The sequence below is a fragment of the Porites lutea genome, chromosome 8 (genome assembly GCF_958299795.1).
Source record: "Porites lutea chromosome 8, jaPorLute2.1, whole genome shotgun sequence".
In the NCBI taxonomy this organism is placed as follows: domain Eukaryota; kingdom Metazoa; phylum Cnidaria; class Anthozoa; order Scleractinia; family Poritidae; genus Porites; species Porites lutea.
In genome coordinates, this window is record NC_133208.1 from 8,214,730 (window position 1) to 8,235,563 (window position 20,834).

Genomic DNA, 20,834 nt, shown 5'->3' on the forward strand with positions numbered 1-20,834 from the left:
AAGGGTTCCATCGCGAAGAGGAAATGCTCATGTAAAGCGCGTCGGTTGTTTGTTAATCATTCACTGTATTAAACATCTTCGAAAACATGGTATTATTAACATTTTAATTTATAGTTCTTTCATTGAGATTAATTAATCAGATCAATGTGATCTTTTTTGCAATAATTCTAACTGGCGGCTAGGGGCAATTTGCGTAGGGTGCTTCACCTGCGAGTTTGATCAGATAATTACAGATTTCCCACAAATGTGGTATTCTGCAGTTTATTTACTGGAGAATGTAATTTTGGTGTTGTCCCGGGGTGGGGCGTTTGCACTCCATTGTTTTAAGCTCACCGTGCGGTATTTGTATGAACGCCCGGCCCCAATGCGGGGCATTTGCCGCTTTTCCAAAACAAAATGACAAATGCCCAACAAATGCCAGGGGGAGGGGAATGGGCACGCTTGGAATTAACTGTATTAATAAACTCTTCCAATCGGCAGTGGTTTTGCATAAAGGTTCTTCGCCAGATAGCGAATCGAACAGAAAACACACAAGAAAGAAATCGGCAAAATTCTGGTGGCAGGGAAGCGTTTACAGTCAAACCGGGAAAACTGTGAACAACAGTAATATTTCTGGAATGCTATTGTGTTGCAAGAAAAAAGCCAATCAGGCGTGAGAAAACTAAGAACGCTGATTAGTTTCTGGTTTTGTGGCTTAGTTCGTGTGTGCTGATCTTTGCTGTGATTGGTCATAACACGATAAACATTCCTAAAATATTTCAATTGTTCACGGTTTTCCGGTCGCACTAGAAATCTAGGGGTAAGGGGACCAGGAGAGAAGTCCTTCCGGGAGGAACACAAGATCGAGTGGTACCAGGGGTAGCCACCCTGGACAGAAGTCCTGAGAACAGTCTCCGGTGGTGAGGCTCATATTCCCTATCGAACTAAGGGGAATCAGGAGGGGTGACCCTCCTGGGTAGAGTACAGATCAGGTGGGACTCGGGGTCCCACCTGATTTATAAGCCACCCCTTCTCCCCTAGTGTAACCTCTCTGATAAGCCCTCACTCCCCGCCCTTTGAGTGATCAACAACGATTTTCTCCTAACAACATCGTCAAAAGGAAAATAATTATCAAAAAGATCACAATCAAGGAAATGTTTTGATCTTTCAACAAATTATTCTCTAAGAAAATGTATGGAGGTCAATCTGGAAAATTTGTTTGTTGCTATTGGTGTTTAAAGGGGTTACACCCCTCTCCCCCCAACTAGTAAGACCCCTAATATTATTGTCACAGAGTGATTTGTTTCACAGCAAAAATATCTTTACTGTTAAATTTAGAACACCTGGCCATGAACTGCACCTAACAATTTTCAGCAGCATGTGTTGGAACCAATGATTATAATTCCCCTGAACTAGTCACAAAACCACAAACTAATCACCATTGTTGATTGTATTTTATTTTTCCCACACTGCACCTGATTGGTTTGTTCCTTCCGACACAATGACATTCCAACAATGTTTTCAAAACAGCCTTCTAATAATTTATTATTCCTTGCCTGTAGAGTTCTCAAAATAAAATGTCCAGTGTGTGATAATCAACTGATAAAACAAGTTTGTAAAATTTAAACCACGTATTATTTAAAAATTGATTTGCTTTAGTTTACGTTTAGTTTCTCAGAATTTACGGCTCATGCAATTCAGAATAAATTACCAAAGGCTTGCTGCTTCAGTCTTTATACATAATAGCATCATTCCCACCCAGCCCATGTAAAATATTATATGCCTGAAGAAAATAAATAAGCAATGGTAACAGCAGCATGCAGTAATAAATAATCAGAAGCTGAAATTTGACCTTGTTCATATTTGGGCATTGTGACAGACTATATTTTTTGTCTCTTGTGACTTCAAATTAGGACCAAAGTAGTGAATGATATCTACACTATAATTTTTTTTTTTGAATAGAACTGAATTAGTTGAAGGATTGTCTGTAGATGTGAATTTTTATCCTCAACCTCAATCAATGTCTGATGAGAATGTGATTCCAATATTTCAAACACCACTTTTGTATAACTTGTGTCGTTGAATTGTAAATAATTTTATATAGTAAATTATTATCACAACAATATTAGTATTTACAGTGTAATTGCATTGGAAATATTGACGTTATAGTTAAAAGATAAACTTCTGGTTGACCAGCTCTACTGAATCAACTAACCATACAGAAGGTGCTGTGAGTCACATCACTGCACCAGCTCCAAAGGGTCCTTGACAGTTAAGGCTGCAGCATCAGGTTATGGCTAGTTAGCCATCCATGACAGGTATGCATTCCAAAATATTGCTACAATTTGGACAAAATAAACACGGTGCTGAATGGGAACAAACGTAAAATTCAGAGTCTGTGCAAGGAGCAAGATCTTGTAATCTGTGATCATGAGTGTCTGTATGTAGCATTCCGAAGCATCTCATTAATTTCCTGTGGTCGTTTTCAAGCAAGTGTCTCTCACACAATGAAAAAGAAGCATATCATAAGAGGAGCAAAGAGACTCTGATCCAGCAGCATCTTTTTAAAGCCAGCAGTTTTTACAGCCCCAGGGACAATCCTTTCCAGTGTAAGATATCATGATCTTAGCACAGGGCCAATAACTAGTCCAACCACTCCCATACGAGCTGTCATGATTTGTGCCACTTCGCTCAGCAAATTGCTGGGTGATGACATCTCTGGCAGAAACAAGGACACCTAACGGAAAAAAAGCAATGAAGAGTTACACTCGTCTGTCTAATTGCAGCCCAAGGGGAAGTGCTCCCTTATTTGGCCTAATAATGGGTATCACCACTGAACAGGGTTTGGTTTTGGGGGTTTAGAGTCTTAAACAGACATAATTTGGCTATTTGGCCTCTCAAACAGTGTGTTGCCTTGAACAGGGTGTAAACTTTAGGAGAGTGCAGTGTACATGTGTGTGAGAAGGGGATGCAATGCCTAAATGCATGAGTATGTGGCTCTGAACAGAGTAAGGGGTTGGGGGATCTCTTGTCTAAAATAGAGTAGCGAAATGAACAGTTTTATAAGGCCTTGGTGGCATACAGCTTCATCAACCCAGTCAATTGCCACTTCCTCTGTATTTTTACACTGTACATAAACACATTAGATAATCACCTATTTACCTTCTTTCAAGTTGCTCATGCACAGTTTGGTCCAGCCACATTCTACCTGAATGGAGAGACAAAAAAAATGGGGAAGAGGTGGATTAGCATAAGATTTGACATGAAAGTGTAGTGAATAACAGAAATTATTACCATTCAGACAATAGCTGCTATAACATTATGCACTCCATGAACATGGTACAGTACAAGCAGCATGCAAAAAGAAAGTAGTGTCCAATAGCCCAGGGCTAGTGGATTTTGCTATTGGGCTACTGAATTTCATTCTTAACTTGACTGATGTACTAGTGCAGTTTTTTGAGGAATTCAAATTACAGTCCAAGAACTGTGTAATCAATGCAGCTCACCAAAAAGTATTTGGGGCTAGTTGAAATGACCTTTGCTGAGTGGGATAGTGCATGCTATAGGCCAAACTAATGGAAAGCTGTAAAACTTACTTTCCTTGCACCCTGTACATGCAAGTTAATTCACATTAGACTATACAGTCTCCTATTATTCCATAAGATCATCAAGTTTAAGCAGACTCTAGCTGTAACTTGCATACATCTGGGATACAAATGTACTAAGAGGAGATGGCATCAGAGTTCACAGAAGTAAATGTGTAAGGGGAAGGATTCCCATCAAGCCCCCTGAATGCAAGCTGCAGTGATGTGAGGAAAGTTCCCCAACCCCCAGTCCCAGGGTAGAATTGATACTCTTCCCTAGGTTACACTCAGTACATTGGCAACTTAGTTGGCTACCATTGAGGCAAGTGCTTAAACTTAATGATCTTATAGGAGGCTGAAATGCTCAACTTTCATTGGTTCTGCATGTTACAATGGCAGCTCAAAGTCTCGATCCCATAATAGTTAGACCCAAGTTCAACCCCAAAACTATAGCATTCTCAATAATTTATCAGATCAAGCTTGTTTTCTGGTTCAAGTACCAGAATATGCATTTTTGTCATCAGGATATTGTGGTATAGACTGTAAGTTAATTATTTTGTGCTACGTCAGAACTTAGTTCCTTTACCCATACATCAAATGCTTCTTTAGAACTTTAAAGAAGAAATCCAAACAAAATTTTCATCAGGGAGCACTAATTTAAACCATAATATAACTTTTATGAGCTTTTATGATAATTTTTGCAGGCATATAACATTAAAACTTGAAAAAGTTGGCCCAGCTTTTTCAAGTTTTAATACACATCCATCCTTGCCATTCGTAGCTAGACAACAGGATAAACTAATCAATATAGTCTCGCATAACAAAACTGGACCATTTTTTTTGGAATTCAATTGATGCAAAAACATGTTTTAGGTTTTAACAATTTAGTTAGCAAATAGTGTAGCCTAGCTCCTTTAATCTTTCTGTTATGAGAATCTCACTAAGAAACTACGGTACAATCGGAAAGTCCTTTGTAGAAAATTGCTCTCAAATTGTTTGTAGTGATTTTGCTACAAATAGGTATGGTGAGTCCTGGGACTCATCTTGTGAAAAATCATGAGTCCCAGTCCATGCCAGTACCAATAAGTCCCACTTCAAAAAACAATGAGTCGTAAATTTATTGAAAATGCTTCTGCCTTTATGTTAAAATCTGCAGACAGTTATTCTGAAGACAGACTCCAAAACTCTGTATTACATGTACAGTATACTGAAATTTATTTAGAGTCCTTCTATTTTAATGCACAACAAAGGCTAAATGAAATAAGCCTAGTTTAACAAAAGCCATAATACCTTCCACAGAAATCGCATGAACAGGATATTCTACAAGAACACATCTTCAGATCGATCAACCGATCTTTGATTTTATTTTGCATCTTTGGAGATTTTTATGCGTCAGGGACGCGGGATGCAGAGATAACAAAATCTCTGTGTTTGTAACAAAAATCTTACTATTTTATGAGCAACAATAAACAACAAAAGAAAGATACTTGTACAGTATGATTAAACTGCAGTAAATTATAAAAAGGATACTGTGAAACCTAAGAATGAATTAGTTAATTATTATAAGTGTTAATAATTACAAAAATTTGTAGATAAATTATAAGCATGAAGTTGTTTACACTTTTTTTCTAGTGCTTGTCAGTCAAGCAATCAAAATAAATAAAAATAAATAAAACACTACGTTGCAAAGAAATTCCATTTCTGGAGATGCCCTGCACTTTTGTCCCTATTATTATTTAACAATTATTCGCCGAAGGCGAAGTTAATATTGTTGAATAATCCCCGAGACGAAGTCGAGGGGATTATTCAACAATATTAACTGAGCCTGAGGTGAATAATTGTTTTAGTATATTCACACGAAGTGATCTCAACAGAATCAGAAAGGAAACCATTAAAAAACCATTAGTTTGATTGACGGGTGAAAATTCATGCGCGAACACGAAGCCGTAAACAGTGGATGCGCAAAAGTTAGATCTTTACAGTATCTTCAAACATGGCAAATGATAGTTTTAATCCTTTTGTATCGAGTTTTGTAAGCTTTAGCATCAACGGTTTAAAAGAAAACGCCGAAAATTTAAATTACTACCCAATTCTGAGAAGAAAAGTATCTAGAGCTTTATTTGTCCTGTCAACTCACCGTGAATGAGAAAGTTTTCTTCGTCGCTTCTTGCAAATGCTGTCAACAGCGGCTGCGATCAAGGTAAGCGTTGTTTATCTCCAAAGTTCTTTGCCTTGTTAACTTGCTGGCACGTACAATTTTCGAAAATATTTGCCTTCCTCTCTTCTCCATAAATTAACCTCTATTTATAGGCAAAATTGGTCTTGCGAGAAAATCCCGAAATCACAAAACAGTGACAAAGCGACCTCGTTTTCCTCTGTAGTGGTAAACATAGCTTCGAGCGTACAAAAAGTCAGCTAAAGTAAACCACTTCACAATAAATCACGCTGTTTAAACACCATGAAGTCTTTTCTTGCCTTCAAAGTCATCAGCACTTGGATATTCGTGTATTTTCAAACAGGTTTTACTTTGAAACTTTGGCAAAACACCCAGTTCACGACAGCGACTTTGCTCGGCTTTATATTCACCGCCTAGCGCGGTGAATATAACGTCATAGTCCGAGATAGCTAACCAATCAGATTGCTTGAATTACCAAGATCACTGAGTGTGTATATACTAAAGTTATATAATTATACATGTAGATCTTGATTTTACAAGGAGCAGACACAAAACCACACTAGCAGAGACAACTATTGATTAAGAGGCAAGTATTTTGAAATGAAATATCTTACACATTCTATTTTGACTCTGACACGAACTTAAACTTGCCTGTAAATAATTTACATGCATAGTCAACTTAATCCACGTCAACAATTATTGTTTATACACTCATGTTTTGTCAAAGATGTAAAATGTTGGGTATCCATGATGGAAAGTTTAAATCTTCCTATTAAATATTAACATAGCTAGCTCTATCCACTCTTTGGGAAATATTTTCTGTGAATGTTTATAAGTCAAAGTGACACAGCCAAGGTTCCTAGCTAACTTCACCATAGCCAAATGACTGACACTTAATTGTGCTTTATAAATTTATGACATCAGCATTTCTTGTGATCAGACCAGCTGGAGAAATTGGTTTACTTTCCAATATACATACACTCTTCTTCAGTTTTAAAGAAAAAGATGCTTGAACTTATCACAGATGTGAAAACATTTAGCTGAAGAGTCATTTACAGATGCTTGTTCAAATGTTTGAGTCATGCTGTTGGAAGATAAAATTTATGTAAGGTGCATACACTCAAACGCAGACGCGTATGCACAAATTGCACATAAGCATTAAGCATTTTGCCGCATGCACATTTTTGGATGGTTGTTTCCGAACTGCACTCTATAGCTATACTCTATAGGTATATAGTGCAACTGTGAAAATAAAGACAATCTTTCAGCCAAGAGCATCATCCCCTTATATACATGCAGTCAAACCCCGTTTTTTGTAGCGGAGCTCTAGCGCGCGAAGCGCGCAGCGGAGCACCATGGGTAACAAAATGTGGTAAACTACCCATCCGAGAAAATTTGGTAATCACGTGACCGTACACCGACCGCCCGACCGTCCGTCCGCACCACAGGCATACCAACGCAAAATTTCGGGTAGTCTGTGGTAAGGGTTTTTTGGCGCGAAAACGAATGGCAACCCGCGTTTTGTGAAGCATAAACAACTTAGAAGTTAAGGAAAGTCAACTCAGAACAAAAAGAAATTTTTCGTGACGGTTGACGTCTTTTATACATCCGTATTTTCTACATTATTTATTTATTATGCCCTCTAGTTTGGAGTATAGAGATAAAGAGAGGCAGAGAAAACGAGAAAGTAGGCGGCAAGCAAGCCAAGCTCAACGAGAGAGAGAGCGGCAGAGAGCTAGAGAAAGGAGGCGAAACTGCTCTGACGAGCAACGGGAGAGGGAGCAAGAAAGAAACAGAGAAAGGAGGCGCAATTTTACTGATGAGCAACGGGAGAGAGAACAGGAAAGGGACAGAGAAAGGAGGAAACATTTTACTGAGGAGCAACGCGAGAGAGAGCAAGAGAGAAACAGAGAAAGGAGGCAAAATTTTACTGACGAACAACGGGGAAAAGCGCAAGAAAGAGAAAGGGAAAGGCGACAAAATTTCACTGAAGAGCAACTGGAGAATGAACGAGAGAGAGCAAGAGAAAATAGACGCCTAATAAGCGACGAGCGGCGAAGAAGGGAGCGAGAGACAGCAAGGAAAAACAGGCGTCGTGTAAACGAAAACGAACAAGAGGGAGGAGAAGGTGAGCTAATTTTTGCCGAGGTTAGCTTTCTGTTATATGAATCGGGGATTTTACGAAAACAGAGGTAGCTTTTGTTTTGTTTGTTAATCAATAACCTCTTTGTATAAATTGCATCAGTTTTTTTGGACCAATCACCACACGTCATTTGTTGTCACGCAGTCTAGAGTTGATACCTTTATCATCCATTGAAGTTGACCTGTGTCCTCTTCATTGAAGAGAAACGATGTGATTGAAATTTCACTTTAACAAGACAGTCGCGTCCAAGATAAAATTATAGAGTAACCTTATAATTCGTGCTCCTTGGTGTATTTTCGTTGTCTCTGGCGCGGAAAATAAGGTAATCTTAAATTGTATTAATGAAATTTTATCGAAAATTATAACCATTGCCATGTGTCCGATGCATCGCTGAATGAATGATAACTCCTTATGTAAATTTTAGGCGACTCTGGAGGCGACTCTGGCCTCTGTGACAAGTTAAAATGATTCAGTGTTAGAGGATTGTAAATTATACGGTCTGTGAAAGCGTTGTTATGTTTTTTGAAAAGAGAGCAGAGAGCACCTTGAATTTGAAGATTTTCAATGTTTGTTGAAAGAGCGTTTTGGTGCAGATTGTTCGAGCTTACCTCTATTTGTTTTATTCAGGGTAAACAGAATTTGAAGGATCTATTCTCCGTCTTGTAATTGAAATAACTTTTATTATTTTACTATAAATCTAGGCTTTTCCATTTTGTAGATACCTATCTTCGAGTGTTTAAGAATGTGTATGGAGATCTATGTAAATAAGGAGGGCAGCCAGGGTTAGAAATTATTTTTGAATGTTGACAGGCCAAACAAATTTAAGCTCGGTCATGTCTAGTTACTAACCGGTCAAAATAAATTATTACCTGCCAAACAAATTTTAGCTCGGTCATGTCTAGTTACTAACCGGTCAAAATAAATTATTACCTGCCAAACAAATTTTTGCTCGGACCGGTCAAAAGACAGTAAAAACTCGTAGGTAAGAACCTGGATTTTCCCATTGCATTAACAGGTACGTTCTTAAAAAAATAGTTATTGGCAAAAAATTTGTCTATTTTTCTAAAATGAAAAGGTTCTTATTTTCTGAAAGAAAAAAAAATTGCAGATTATGTTTCCCAAAGAGGTTCACCTGAATATTTTCCAGGTGTATAGAATTTTTTTTATAGATTTGAGAAAATAAAGATGTGTGTCAAATATTGGGCTAAACAGGTTCTTGTATAGAGGGGGCCTAATTATAACTGGCAAGTTTAGCCTAACAGGTTCCTAAAAACCAGGTTCTTAGTCACAGCTAGGTTTTTACTGTATTGAAGACATTGTACTTTGCAGTAATAGCCAAATTAAGACAAAAATTATGTGATCATAAATGCTCAAAAACTCCTTGTGTTGAGAGATGGGGAAATAATATAAACCAGTTTTGAGGGTGGTTATCAAGTTGTTCATTCATTGGAGGGTACAGTGTAGTAAATAATATTTCCAGGAATATTGTCAAGCTCAGCTCTTTTTTTCTTAAAAACAATTCCCCATTAGAGTTAAACCAGAAATTACAACTTTTGGCTCAGTATTGTTCTGACATGTTTTCTTTGAACAATAGGTGTATGTAGGGGTGAGGGAAAATTCTTGCCCAACTAAAGATTTTATCTTATCTTCTTAGCCATGGAAGAACATGAAAGTCAGGTCCTCCAGGTTGAATGTAGCATGGAATGCTCTCTGCTTGGTGAACAAGAGCAAAGTCACTCAGCAGGTACTGATATAGTTCTTGGTAGATGGTATTTATTATAGAATTGCATAATTGAGTAAAATCACGCATTCTGATTGGTTAACGAAGAGAGGTATTCAGTGTGGAATTGCGAGTTGAAAACGAGGCTAAGGGATGTTTTTTCGCATCTACGTAACAACTATCGTCAAATTGTAACACAACAACTGCAAAAAAGGTTTTCTACGATGTCATTTTAAAATGTTTTCAAGATCATTGTCACCTTTTGTATATCCTTTCTTAACATACTGTAATGTCGCCTGGTCCTCCACCTACTGTTCCAGCCTAAACTGTATTTACCTTTTGCAAAAGCGTCTAGTGCGGCTCATAACAAAAGCTCACTATCTAGCAAATACCGCCCCTTTGTTTAGCCAGCTTAAAGTCCTTGACATATTTAGTATTAATTCATTTTCTGTCACTACTTTTATGTATTGTTATCACCATAATCTTTTGCCTAGTAGCTTTCGAGCTGGCTACTCTAAAACTTCTGGAGAACACTGAACAATAGAAATATATAAGAACCAATGAGCCTCAGGTGTCACAATCTGCTTGCTTATCTTCGTAGCCATGGAAGAACATGAAAGTCAGGTCCTCCAGGTTGAATGTAGCATGGAATGCTCTCTGCTTGGTGAACAAGAGCAAAGTCAATCAGCAGGTACTGATATAGTTCATGGTAGATGGTATTTATTATAAAACTTAATAATATACATGGAAAAATTTCTTGAATGAGATTGGCTTAGAGCAGTGCAGTTTTTAGTAAACACAGTAAAAAGACAAGGAAACATAATGCAAAAATAAGGAAATAAAGTGCAAATTTCTCAGAGAATGAAAACCTGTGAACAATCAGTGTTCTCCAGAAGCGCAGGCGACTGGTGGTTTTGCTGCCTACTCTTATGACTCAAAACAGTAAAAAAAACTGTCTGTACCTTTTATCTTGAATTTTTCAGAAGGTCCTAAAAGAAACAAAAACAATAACTTGTCGTACAAAAAGCTCTTTTGCTAATGGTGTTATCGATATATTTACTGAATGATTTTTGATGAGACATTGCCAGATAATATTTTTAATTGTAAAATATCTAAGACAGTACATGCATTCTGATTGGTTAAAAACCAATAGTTTATTGTGCTGGTAATCTCATAGTAAACTGAAACATGCTTTAAAGTTATTTTATAAAAGTAAAAGACCACATTTTCTATGGATTTACCAGCATGATAACTCACTTGGTTCTTGGGAGAACTCTGGAAAAGCTTATAAATCACGAGCAAAACTTCTCAGATCTCTGGGCTTAATGTCCCCAAACCCCTCCCTTAGATACAGTACTCTCGCTTTATCAGTGCTTGGTGTCAGGCACCAGTTTCTTTGCTTTGGGAGCTGGCTACTCTAAAACTTCTGGATAACACTGAACAATAGAAATGTATAAGAACCAATCAGCCTCAGGTGTCACAATCTGCTTGCCCAATTTATTAAGATTATATCTTATCTTCTTAGCCATAGAAGAACATGAAAGTGAAGTCCTCCAACTTGAATGTAGCATGGAAAGCTCTCTGCCAGGTGAACAAGAGCAAGGTCATTCAGCAGCTACTGATATAATAATTATTGATTACAGAAGATGATATTTATTATGAAAGATAATAATATACATGGAACAATTTGTTGAAAGTGATTGTCTTAGAGCAGTGCAAATTTTAGTAAACACAGTGCAAAAATGAGGAAAAATTATGCAAATAAGAATAAAAAAATATGTTCTCAGAGAATGAAAAAATGTGATTAGCTAATAAACAATAGAAATATATCAGAACCAATCAGGTACCACAATCTGCTGGTCACCCCGTGGGAAGCCAGGTAGGTAACTTGACGAGTGGAAAAATAGCTGGCATACAAAGCAAAATTTAGTTCTGTTATGACAAAGTACTATTGAACAATTGAAAACAAAAATCAAATATAAACGTTGTAAACAGGACCATATATTGATTTGATGTTTGAAGCTATTGTACAAAGAGAAAGGATTTTCAGAGAAAATTGAGAGTTTCTAGGATGCCAAACCCAACAAACTGCTTAGTGGAGTCCTTCTACATCAAGACTCATGAGTAATATAAACAAACAAGTGGGCAACTATGTGCCCAAAATGGTCTGAAAATTAATTATTATGACAGCTATGGACACGCATTGAAAGAGTTAAGGATACACCTGTCCATAACTAAGGACAAACAATTCAGTTCCTTGATTTTGAGATGCTAAAATAAATGCGAAACAACTAAGTATGTGTTGCAAAATTAAAGCATACAAAGGCAGGCAGGAAAGTACATGTAAATTATTTCATGTATATTATTAAAAAGTAATCATATGACTTTTCTCACTCAATGTGGAATTTATTTGCACTCATGTGTTTTTCAAAAAGCTCAAATTGCATTTGCCCTTTAATTTAAGGCTCATTCAGTTTTGATATTTTTTGAAAAATGGAAATTGAACTCAAAGGCGAGTGACTACTTATGCAAACACTCATGCCCAATTCACACGCTACCCATTCACACCAACTAAACATGTATTAAAATGAAAAACAGACACAGAAAATTGGACCTCAGATTCTCACACAGGATTCAAAATAATGACCTTCAACCATTCTGGTAATTTGCAAGAAACTTAGTCAGTAAGCAGCTATTATAAAGCAAACAATTTTAACTTTGTTTAAGCTTTGGTGTGAATGGGGTTAAGTATTTTGTGGAATATAAATGAAGAAGAAAAGGGGAAACAAATGATAACAATATTTGTAGTGAATCATGAAAACAAATGCCTGTATAAGATCCTTGCAAATAAGGGAGCGGACATGCGGACAAAAGTACAACCACTTAAGGATAGCTCCATGGTGAGAATAGGTTCAAAATAGTTGTAGCACAGCATGAAGGTCCTTTCTACAAGTACAATTTGTAGCAGTTTTCTTTATAAAATGAGATAATGTTAGTAAAGCATGTGATAGTCAAGATCTATACATTACATCAAAAGACTGATGACTGATTTATGAAATCTCAGTCAGTAGTTATCACCACTTAGAAAACGATTTTCAAACCTTGTTCTTTTATCTAAGGTTTGGAAAAATACTGTGTATTTCCTTTTTGAAATCAGGTTCTGAAATCAGTAACACAAGCACCATTAGGTAGGCAGGCTGTAGCCTGCATAGCCCAAGAGTCACAATTCTATTAATTCTTCTCCTGTAATTGAATACCCCAAACAACTTCACTTATCCCTCAGGCATGCTAAAAATAGAGTCCACTAGTGCCACTAAGCTTATATTGTGTAGTTGGTAAATAAAGATAATTCATTTACTAGGAGAAGAGATGGAAAGGGACACCCTTGTAGTAGAAAATGCCCCAATCGAGGAAGCAAGCAACGTGCAGGAAACACAGCAACCTCTTCCAGAAGTAAATAATAGTAGCCACCTAGAAGATGACCGCCTTATTGCTAGAGCAAGGGCAGTTGGTGTGGACTATGAGTTTGCAAAGCCTGGTGAAGTGGAAACGGAGGATGACAGGAGAAAAAGACAGCGGCGAAACCAAAGAAGAATATCAGAACAAGAGAAAAGGTTGCGTGAAGCCGTTGGAGATCTACCACCTCCTCCACCTGCAGGGTCTAGTCAGCAAGAAGATAATGCATACAGTGCTATTCGTGCATTTGAGGTGGAGCAGATGACTTATGCATTCTTTTTTTGTGAGGTCTGCAAGGAAAGGCGATTGGAGTGCAAGGGCACGAGAAACATGTGTACTCGCTGCAGAAGAGATAAGAAGGTGCCAAAAGTTTGGTCTGGTGAGAATAACATGGATCCAATGGCTGTTCCTGAGATTTTGTCTAACATGTCAGATGCTGAACAGATGCTGATAGCCAGGCTAGCACCTACTGTGCATGTACACCTACTGAAGCATGGAGGTATTGCCTCAAAGGGACATTGCATTGCTTTCCCACAGGCTGTGCAAGAACCAGCCACTATTCTTCCACGCCTACCAGCAGAGGTGGATATCATACGCGTGAGAAGACAAGGAAAAGATGATACCCATAAGGACTTCAGGGTTAGAAGACACCGTGTTGAAGGAGCCCTTCGTTGGCTCAAGGACAACAATCCTGCTTATGGTGATGTTGTTATTGATGGTGCTCGCATAGAGAATTTACCAGAAGATGGTGAGTTGCCGAATTTGAGGACTGTTGAGTTCTCTGAAACAGAACGCATTGATGACCAAGGCCCTGCACCACAACAATTGGATGTTGGGGAAACAGACAGCACTGATGACTCAACAGTCTCTGGAATTATTCTTCCTGAGCCTGGAGTGAATGTGCAAGCACAAGTAGAAGCAGCCATAAATGAAGTTGTTTCTGAATCTCGGGAAAGTGAAGCTGAAGAAGCACAAGGAAATGTGCAACGACCAGTGATCCCTTGGCCGACCACGGGTACAACACCAGCATCAGAGTTTACCACTCCCTACTTTTTTACGATGGCATTTCCTTGCTTGTTTCCCCATGGAAAGGGTGATTTCCACATAAACCGGCCAGTGACATCTCCTTCACTGCATAACTGGGCAGAGCACCTGCTGTGGTACCAAGACGGAAGGTTTGCGAGGCATAAGGTGTGGAAGTTTGTTGTCCACAATATGATCATGAGGAAGCGTGCCCTGGAGCAGAGTCGGTTCTTTGTTGATCAGCAACTTGGTGACCCACACATAACTGTTGCAGACCTGCAAGAGCGACTTGCGAGAGGTGACACTTTTACCGACAAGTTGTTGTATTTTGGCGCAAATCTGCGTGGTACAGCTCAGTACTGGCACCAGAGACGCAGAGAGCTTCGTGCCCTTGTGGAGTTCATGGTCAATGAGAAGCGTGGGTTGCCTTCATTTTTCATGACTGGAAGCTGTGCCGAGTTTTACTTTCCTCCTCTTAGAAGGCTACTGGAAGAGTACATCTTGCAGACGAAAGGCGAAGAAGTCAACCTTGCTGAAGATAGCAATGCCCGCTTCAAGGCAGTACAAGAAAATACTCATGTAGTGGTGAGTTACTTTGACCTGCGTACCCAGGCTTACCATGAGAAGATACTGAAGCCGGTATTTGGTGTCTCTGATTATTGGTACCGCTATGAGTTTGCCAAGTCCCGTGGTCAAATTCATTGGCACCAACTCAGCTGGAGGGAAGACAGGCAACCACATCAGCTATTGCATGAAGTTCGTGAAGATGGTTGTGAAGAGGAAGAGTATGCAGCTAGACTTAGTCAGTGGGCAGATGAAACCTTTGCCATGACAGCATTACATCCAGCTGGCAATGACGAAGAAGGGCAGCCAAGAAAAGACCTCTGGCCACCACCTGAGGGAACGGCTGAGCCCATATCAGATGACAGAGATCCCTTAGTGAAGATGCTAATGCAGATCGCAGCAACACAAGATGCAATACTGGAGGATCATTTGCTTTTAGTAAACAGGGTTGGACTCCACAGTTGCTCTGATTACTGCTTGAGAACTCCTCGCCATCCGGAGCAAGGACTGCAGCCGAGAGAACGTATATGTCGGATGGAGTTTGGAAGCGAGTTCCACCCAGGGAAAAAAGTGCACAGTAATCCGGAAATTGTGGAAGATCATAACGGAGCTCCCCGCCTGGAGATGCCTCGTGACCATCCACGTGTGGTTCAGCATTCTCGTTATCAGTTACAATCGTGGAGAGCAAATGGGGATGTAAGCTTGATTCTTTCCAATTCCCCTCCAGACAATCCTAGCACTGATGATATCATAGCCATAATCGACTATGTGTGTGGTTATGCTTGCAAAGATAGCGAACCCACTGGTGCAACTTCTGATCTCTTTAAGGACATGGTAAATGCTGTTGATGCAGCTGATGCAGACCAAGTGACAGGTAAGTCAATGTGTGCTAAGATGCTGATAAAGACCGTGGGAAGACGAGATATCAGTGGACCGGAGGCATCCTTTGAGCTGAGTGGCCTAGCACTTTGGCGATGTAGCCGTCCATTTACCTATTTGTCAATGTCGGGGTCAAGGAGACTTGAACGTGATGGTGAAACTGCAACTCGCAGCACCCCACTGGATAAGTACCTTGCACGACCACGAGATGAGCACTGTTCTTGGTACCACTTTGCATCGAGGAACGGTAATGTCCCTGTTGTAAGTGGTGGTTCTACACACGCAACATGGCCACTGAATGAGGACTACTGTAGGACTATGCTCCTGCTACACTGGCCAAGCTGGTTTGACATCCAAGAAGTGAAGGGGGATGCTCAATCTTGGATTGATCGCTTTAAGGACTTTTTTGCAAGTGATGACTGTCCAACATTTGTGAAGGCCCAAGTTGCTAAGGCACGGCGTTATGCAGACCACCCACAAGAACCAGTATTTGAAGAGGATGAGGAAGATGATGCTGTCGAAGCAGAAGAACAACCAGACTGGGTGGATGTATATGCGGGGCAGAACCAAATATATGAGGGTGTAGAGAGGGACTTTGATTATGATGATGGTGGGGATGACTATGACTGGAGCAGTACCCGTATCATTCTTCCTGAAGGACAAGACCCAACAAAATGGCTTCAAGAAAGTATTAAAGCAGATGATGAACAGGAGACAGAAAGTGGAGACCTTGATTTACCTCAGGTGTGTCCATTATCTCTAAATGAAAATCAGAAAGCCATAGTGAGTCTAGTTTTACACACCCTGTACAACTTTGTTGAAAACACTGAATATTACCATCCACTACGGCTTGTAGTCTCTGGAACTGCTGGTACAGGAAAGTCATATGTCATCAAGTGTCTCCAGAGGTTAGTGCGGCAAGTTTTTGAAGCCAATGATGCAATACAGGTGATAACTCCAACGGGGAATGCTGCCTATCTCGTTCACGGCAGTACAGCTCACAGTTTTCTGGGAGTACCAACGGGTGGAAGGTCTTGCAATGAGTTGACTGTACCTACAGGTCCCTTACTAGAGAAAATTCAGAAAAAGTGCGAAAATCTGAAAGTTCTGGTTGGTGATGAACGATCAATGTTTGGACGCACAACAATGGGCTGGATGGAACAGCATGCACGTTATGCAATCAACAAAGGAGCCAATGCAGGTGAGTTATGGGGAGGGATTCCTGTGGCGGTGTTTATGGGAGATGATGTTCAGCTTCCTCCTGTGTGTGACACCCCTGTGTACATCTCAGATTGTCGTAGTGCACCATCTAACCACGGTCGCTTGGTTTGGACAATGTTTGATAGTGCTGTTGAGCTTACTCAGATTATACGGCAGAATGAATCTGAACAACAGCTGAGAGATGTGCTAATGTCACTAAGAAATTATAGGACAACACCCCAGCAAATCCATTGGCTACAACAGTTTCAATGGCACAATCTCTGCATGTCGCATGGCCCAGAACTCCTTGCTAGGATGGATGAGCAAGGTCTGTACGTATTTCCCACGCACCATCTTGAATGGCAGCGTAATAAAACAAAGCTGCTTGAGTGTAACAGACAGCCAAACCACCCAGTAGCAAAGATCAAGGCAGTTGACAATGGCAGACATGCAGTGAAGGCCGACAGTAATAAGGCGAGAGGATTGTTACCTCTACTGTATCTTTGCCGTGACAGCAAAGTCATGCTGGTAGTCAACTTGAAGGCTGATTGGGGTTTGTACAATGGGGCAGTAGGCACAGTCGTAGATATTGTGTACAAAGATGGCCGCAGACCTACTGATGATCCTGCTCCTCTACCTGATGTAGTTCTGGTGAGGTTTCCAGGATATAGGGGGCCACCATACGTTAATGAAGATCCGACAGTTGTGCCAATTGTACCGGTAAGTCGTTCCACTGAATGCGCATGCCGATGCAAGCGTCTGCAGGTTCCATTGCGACTGGCATGGGGAACAACAATCCACAAATGCCAAGGGATGACTGTGGGCGCCGGAGAAGCATTCAGGTATGTAGTGGTTCACCCTGGGGACCATGGCTTTGAAGCCAGAAACCCAGGAGCTCTATTTGTGGCATTGTCAAGAGCCAAATCGGCAGGTGGGGAAGGAAGAGATCCTGATTTTGCTTTTCATGAAGATATACTGATAAACAATGACAGATTCAGACCTGTGGACACTCCAACTACAAGAGCTAGAGCAGTGGAGATTGAGAGACTGCATGTCTTAGCAACTCAGTGTCGGCAGAGAAGGGTGTTAGCACCAGCGTATAGGGAGGAAACCTTTCTCAGACTCGTAGAGTGGGCTCAGTCTCAAGATCGTCATTGAAACATGTGGTCTACTGTCGACAAATGTAATAATTGTTTCAGAGATGAAGGCCTTAGCATGGTGGTGTCTTGTTTGGAATCATAATTTATCTTCAAGACGTTTGCCCTAATGCCTATGTTGTAATGAATGATATCCAAGCATTGCCAATAATTAACAGTGCAGTTATGCTGTAATCAGCCTGTGTGGCTGAGGGCCTTTGTGGCCATGCATAACAAATAAAAGTGCTGTTATGCTGTAATCAGCCTGTGTGGCTGAGGGCCTTTGTGGCCATGCATAACAAATAAAAGTGCCGTTATGCTGTAATCAGCCTGTGTGGCTGAGGGCCTTTGTGGCCATGGATAACAAATAAAAGTGTTGTTATGCTGTAATCAGCCTGTGTGGGTGAGGGCCTGTGTGGCCATGCATAAAAAATGAACAGGCCGTTGCTCTAATCAACCTGTGTGGACAAGGGTCTACTATGTGACGAGGCCTAACAAATATACATGCTCTTAAATTGATGTTGGGCTAAGGGCTTGTGTTGAATGGGTTATTACTCCAAAAGCTGAAAGAGCCATTTTGTCAGGCAAAAAGTAAGTGCTTGGAATAATTCAGTGTGTAATCGGCTTTTAGCGTGGTTAAATCCTTAGTGACAGATATGCTTACCCTTGGGTAGGACCTTCAATATGGTGTTTCGTATTCCGGTGTGCGAGGTATAAAGTAAAAGTTTACGCCATCAATCTTCGGCTTCGAAAGGTAGGCGTTACTGGTTAATAAATAAGTGTTCTTTCATAGGCATGGTGACCTGTTTTCTGACCAGTCAGCAAAAGTGACCTGTATTTAAGACCCGTAGTGGATGTAGCAGCCAATGAATTATAGTAATTAATGTATTCTCACAATACCAGACGAATTATATCTCAAAATCTCTGAAATCCTAGCATTCGAGAGAGTTGCTAGGTTACTCGAGAGAGTATCTAGGTTACTCCAGCAAGACTTTTTAAGACACAAAGGCGTCAAGAACTTCCATTAATTAACTGTATATTGCCAGTATTCCCTACAAATCCCGGAATACCAATTTGCAGACCAGTTTCCAAGAAATTTATAAAATTTATTAGTATTATTATTATTATTGCTAATACTCTCACATAAAGGTGTCAAATACGGTTTTCATCTACTCCGGCCAACAACCATCAAGAAGTATCTTTTACTTTACTTTTGCTCAGCCTACATCTCCAAAACTTTCCTAAGGACCCTTGCTGACATTAAAGGGCATATTTTGGAATAAGTTGAATGGATGTGTCCACACCTATGGTCCTCTGATTTTCTTTTAACCTCAGCAGTATCGTCCCCAATGCCCCCACCACTATGGGCATCATCATTGTCCTTACACCTTACATCTTTTGATAAATTTGTCTTGTGAGATTTTGGTATTTTTTTACTTATCCTCTTTTGCTCGCACCCTTCCATCTTTCATTGTCCATAATTGCCACGTCTATAATGTTGCAGTTGTTCCTTTTTTTTGGTCAATGACCAATAGATCCAATCTCCTAGCCTCAATTTCATGGTCTGCTCGTATACTGAAATCCCACAGCGTCTTGTAATCCTCATTTTCAAGTACGCTGTCCAACACATGTTCATACCACCTCTCATTTCACTGAAACCCATATTTTCCTGACAGGTCCCAATGGATTTTTTACAATAACTGAGCTAATCCTCACACGCTGATTGGTCGAGAGCTATATGGTCCGATGATGAGAGTATAGACCATGGAAATGATATAACCTAGCAGTGTCGGCTGTTTTGTTTTTGGTTTTTGTAAAAATAATTTTACTCCTCAACATGCCCAAAAAAGAACCAAATTTTAACATATGGGGAGAAATTTCTGACAGTGAGTCGGTGCTTGAAGCTGCAAAAGTAGAGAAAAAAATATGCAAAACAACAATAAAAACGTCGCAGGAAATTAAAAATTAAATGTTATTGTAAAAAACAAGTCGACCACAATTTTTCATGGTCTACACTCTTGTAGACTGTAGAAATGATGCCATAAAATGTTCAAAACTTTGCAGTGCGACTCGTGGTTCCAGTTGAGTTTTGAACTTGTTATGACATAATTTCTGTGGTATATAAGGGCGTGTTTACATGAGAAAACTCGCACCTGCGCGAATTTCCTACCAGGATGACTTTTTGATTTTGTATCCCATTTACATGATAACTGGGTCATTTTATATCTCGTTGTTTGAGGGTACACTTCATGTGAATAAAATATGTGTGATTCAAAATTGCAAACATTAAGCATGCGCTACCTGTTCCAGTCCACCGGCAGACCGATTTCACACCGCAGCAAGTGGTTGTTTCGCATTTAGATGATACTGTTGGGAGATTTTGTACCGGAGTGAAATTCTCGCCGTGCTGCAACGACCGGGGTGAACTGACGCTGGAGTGACTTGTGCCGGCATGGTGGTATTATGTAAACAAATGTAGAGCCATGAGAGGGAACCAGAGTGAACTTGCGTCAGGGCGAAAGTTGCCCCAGTGTCATGTAAACATGCACCCCTAAGAGTGTACACCATGGAAAATTGTGGTCGATTTGTTAAATAGATTGCTTTAGCTATTATTATTGTTATTATTATTATAATCATAACTATAACAAAATTCTCAAATCTGATTGGTTCTCAACTGCCCTGATTTCAGCCTTCATAGGACAGTTTAATAGGACAGTACGTGTCATGCCTAAATTGGACAGTACGCGCCATCACGCACGCGCTTAAATGGCTTTTTTTTTCATTGTTAGCGAAAAATCTTGGAATTTCTTGTGTTTTGATTTAAAAAGAGCCCTATATATCACAAATTTTGTTAAAGTTATGATTAACTGGTAACAGAACTTCGTGTCATCCAATTCGATCTGTAATCATACTCGTGATGAAACAAATCGGACTCCCGCTACACGGTCGTCCGATTTTGTTAATCATTCGTATG

General features: G+C 39.8%; 2 protein-coding genes, 1 long non-coding RNA gene and 1 pseudogene across 3 annotated transcripts; 3 read left to right on the forward strand and 1 right to left on the reverse strand.

Annotated features, from left to right (window-relative positions):
* Positions 1–1,414: 1,414 nt before the first annotated feature.
* LOC140946912 (mitochondrial inner membrane protein Mpv17-like) overlaps positions 1,415–20,834 on the reverse strand; it is a 33,955-nt pseudogene continuing 14,535 nt past the window's right edge.
* Positions 7,063–11,252, forward strand: LOC140946554 (uncharacterized). Its single transcript, XM_073395682.1, has 4 exons — positions 7,063–7,867; positions 9,537–9,626; positions 10,204–10,293; positions 11,128–11,252. The coding sequence occupies exons 1-4, from the start codon at positions 7,375–7,377 to the stop codon at positions 11,250–11,252; spliced, it is 798 nt and encodes a 265-aa protein (XP_073251783.1). The 5' UTR covers positions 7,063–7,374.
* Positions 12,980–17,882, forward strand: LOC140946555 (uncharacterized). Its single transcript, XM_073395683.1, has one exon. The coding sequence runs from the start codon at positions 13,320–13,322 to the stop codon at positions 17,880–17,882; it is 4,563 nt and encodes a 1,520-aa protein (XP_073251784.1). The 5' UTR covers positions 12,980–13,319.
* LOC140946938 (uncharacterized) lies at positions 18,517–20,500 on the forward strand. The gene is made up of 2 exons (XR_012166889.1): positions 18,517–18,614; positions 19,537–20,500. It is a non-coding gene; the product is annotated as an uncharacterized lncRNA (long non-coding RNA).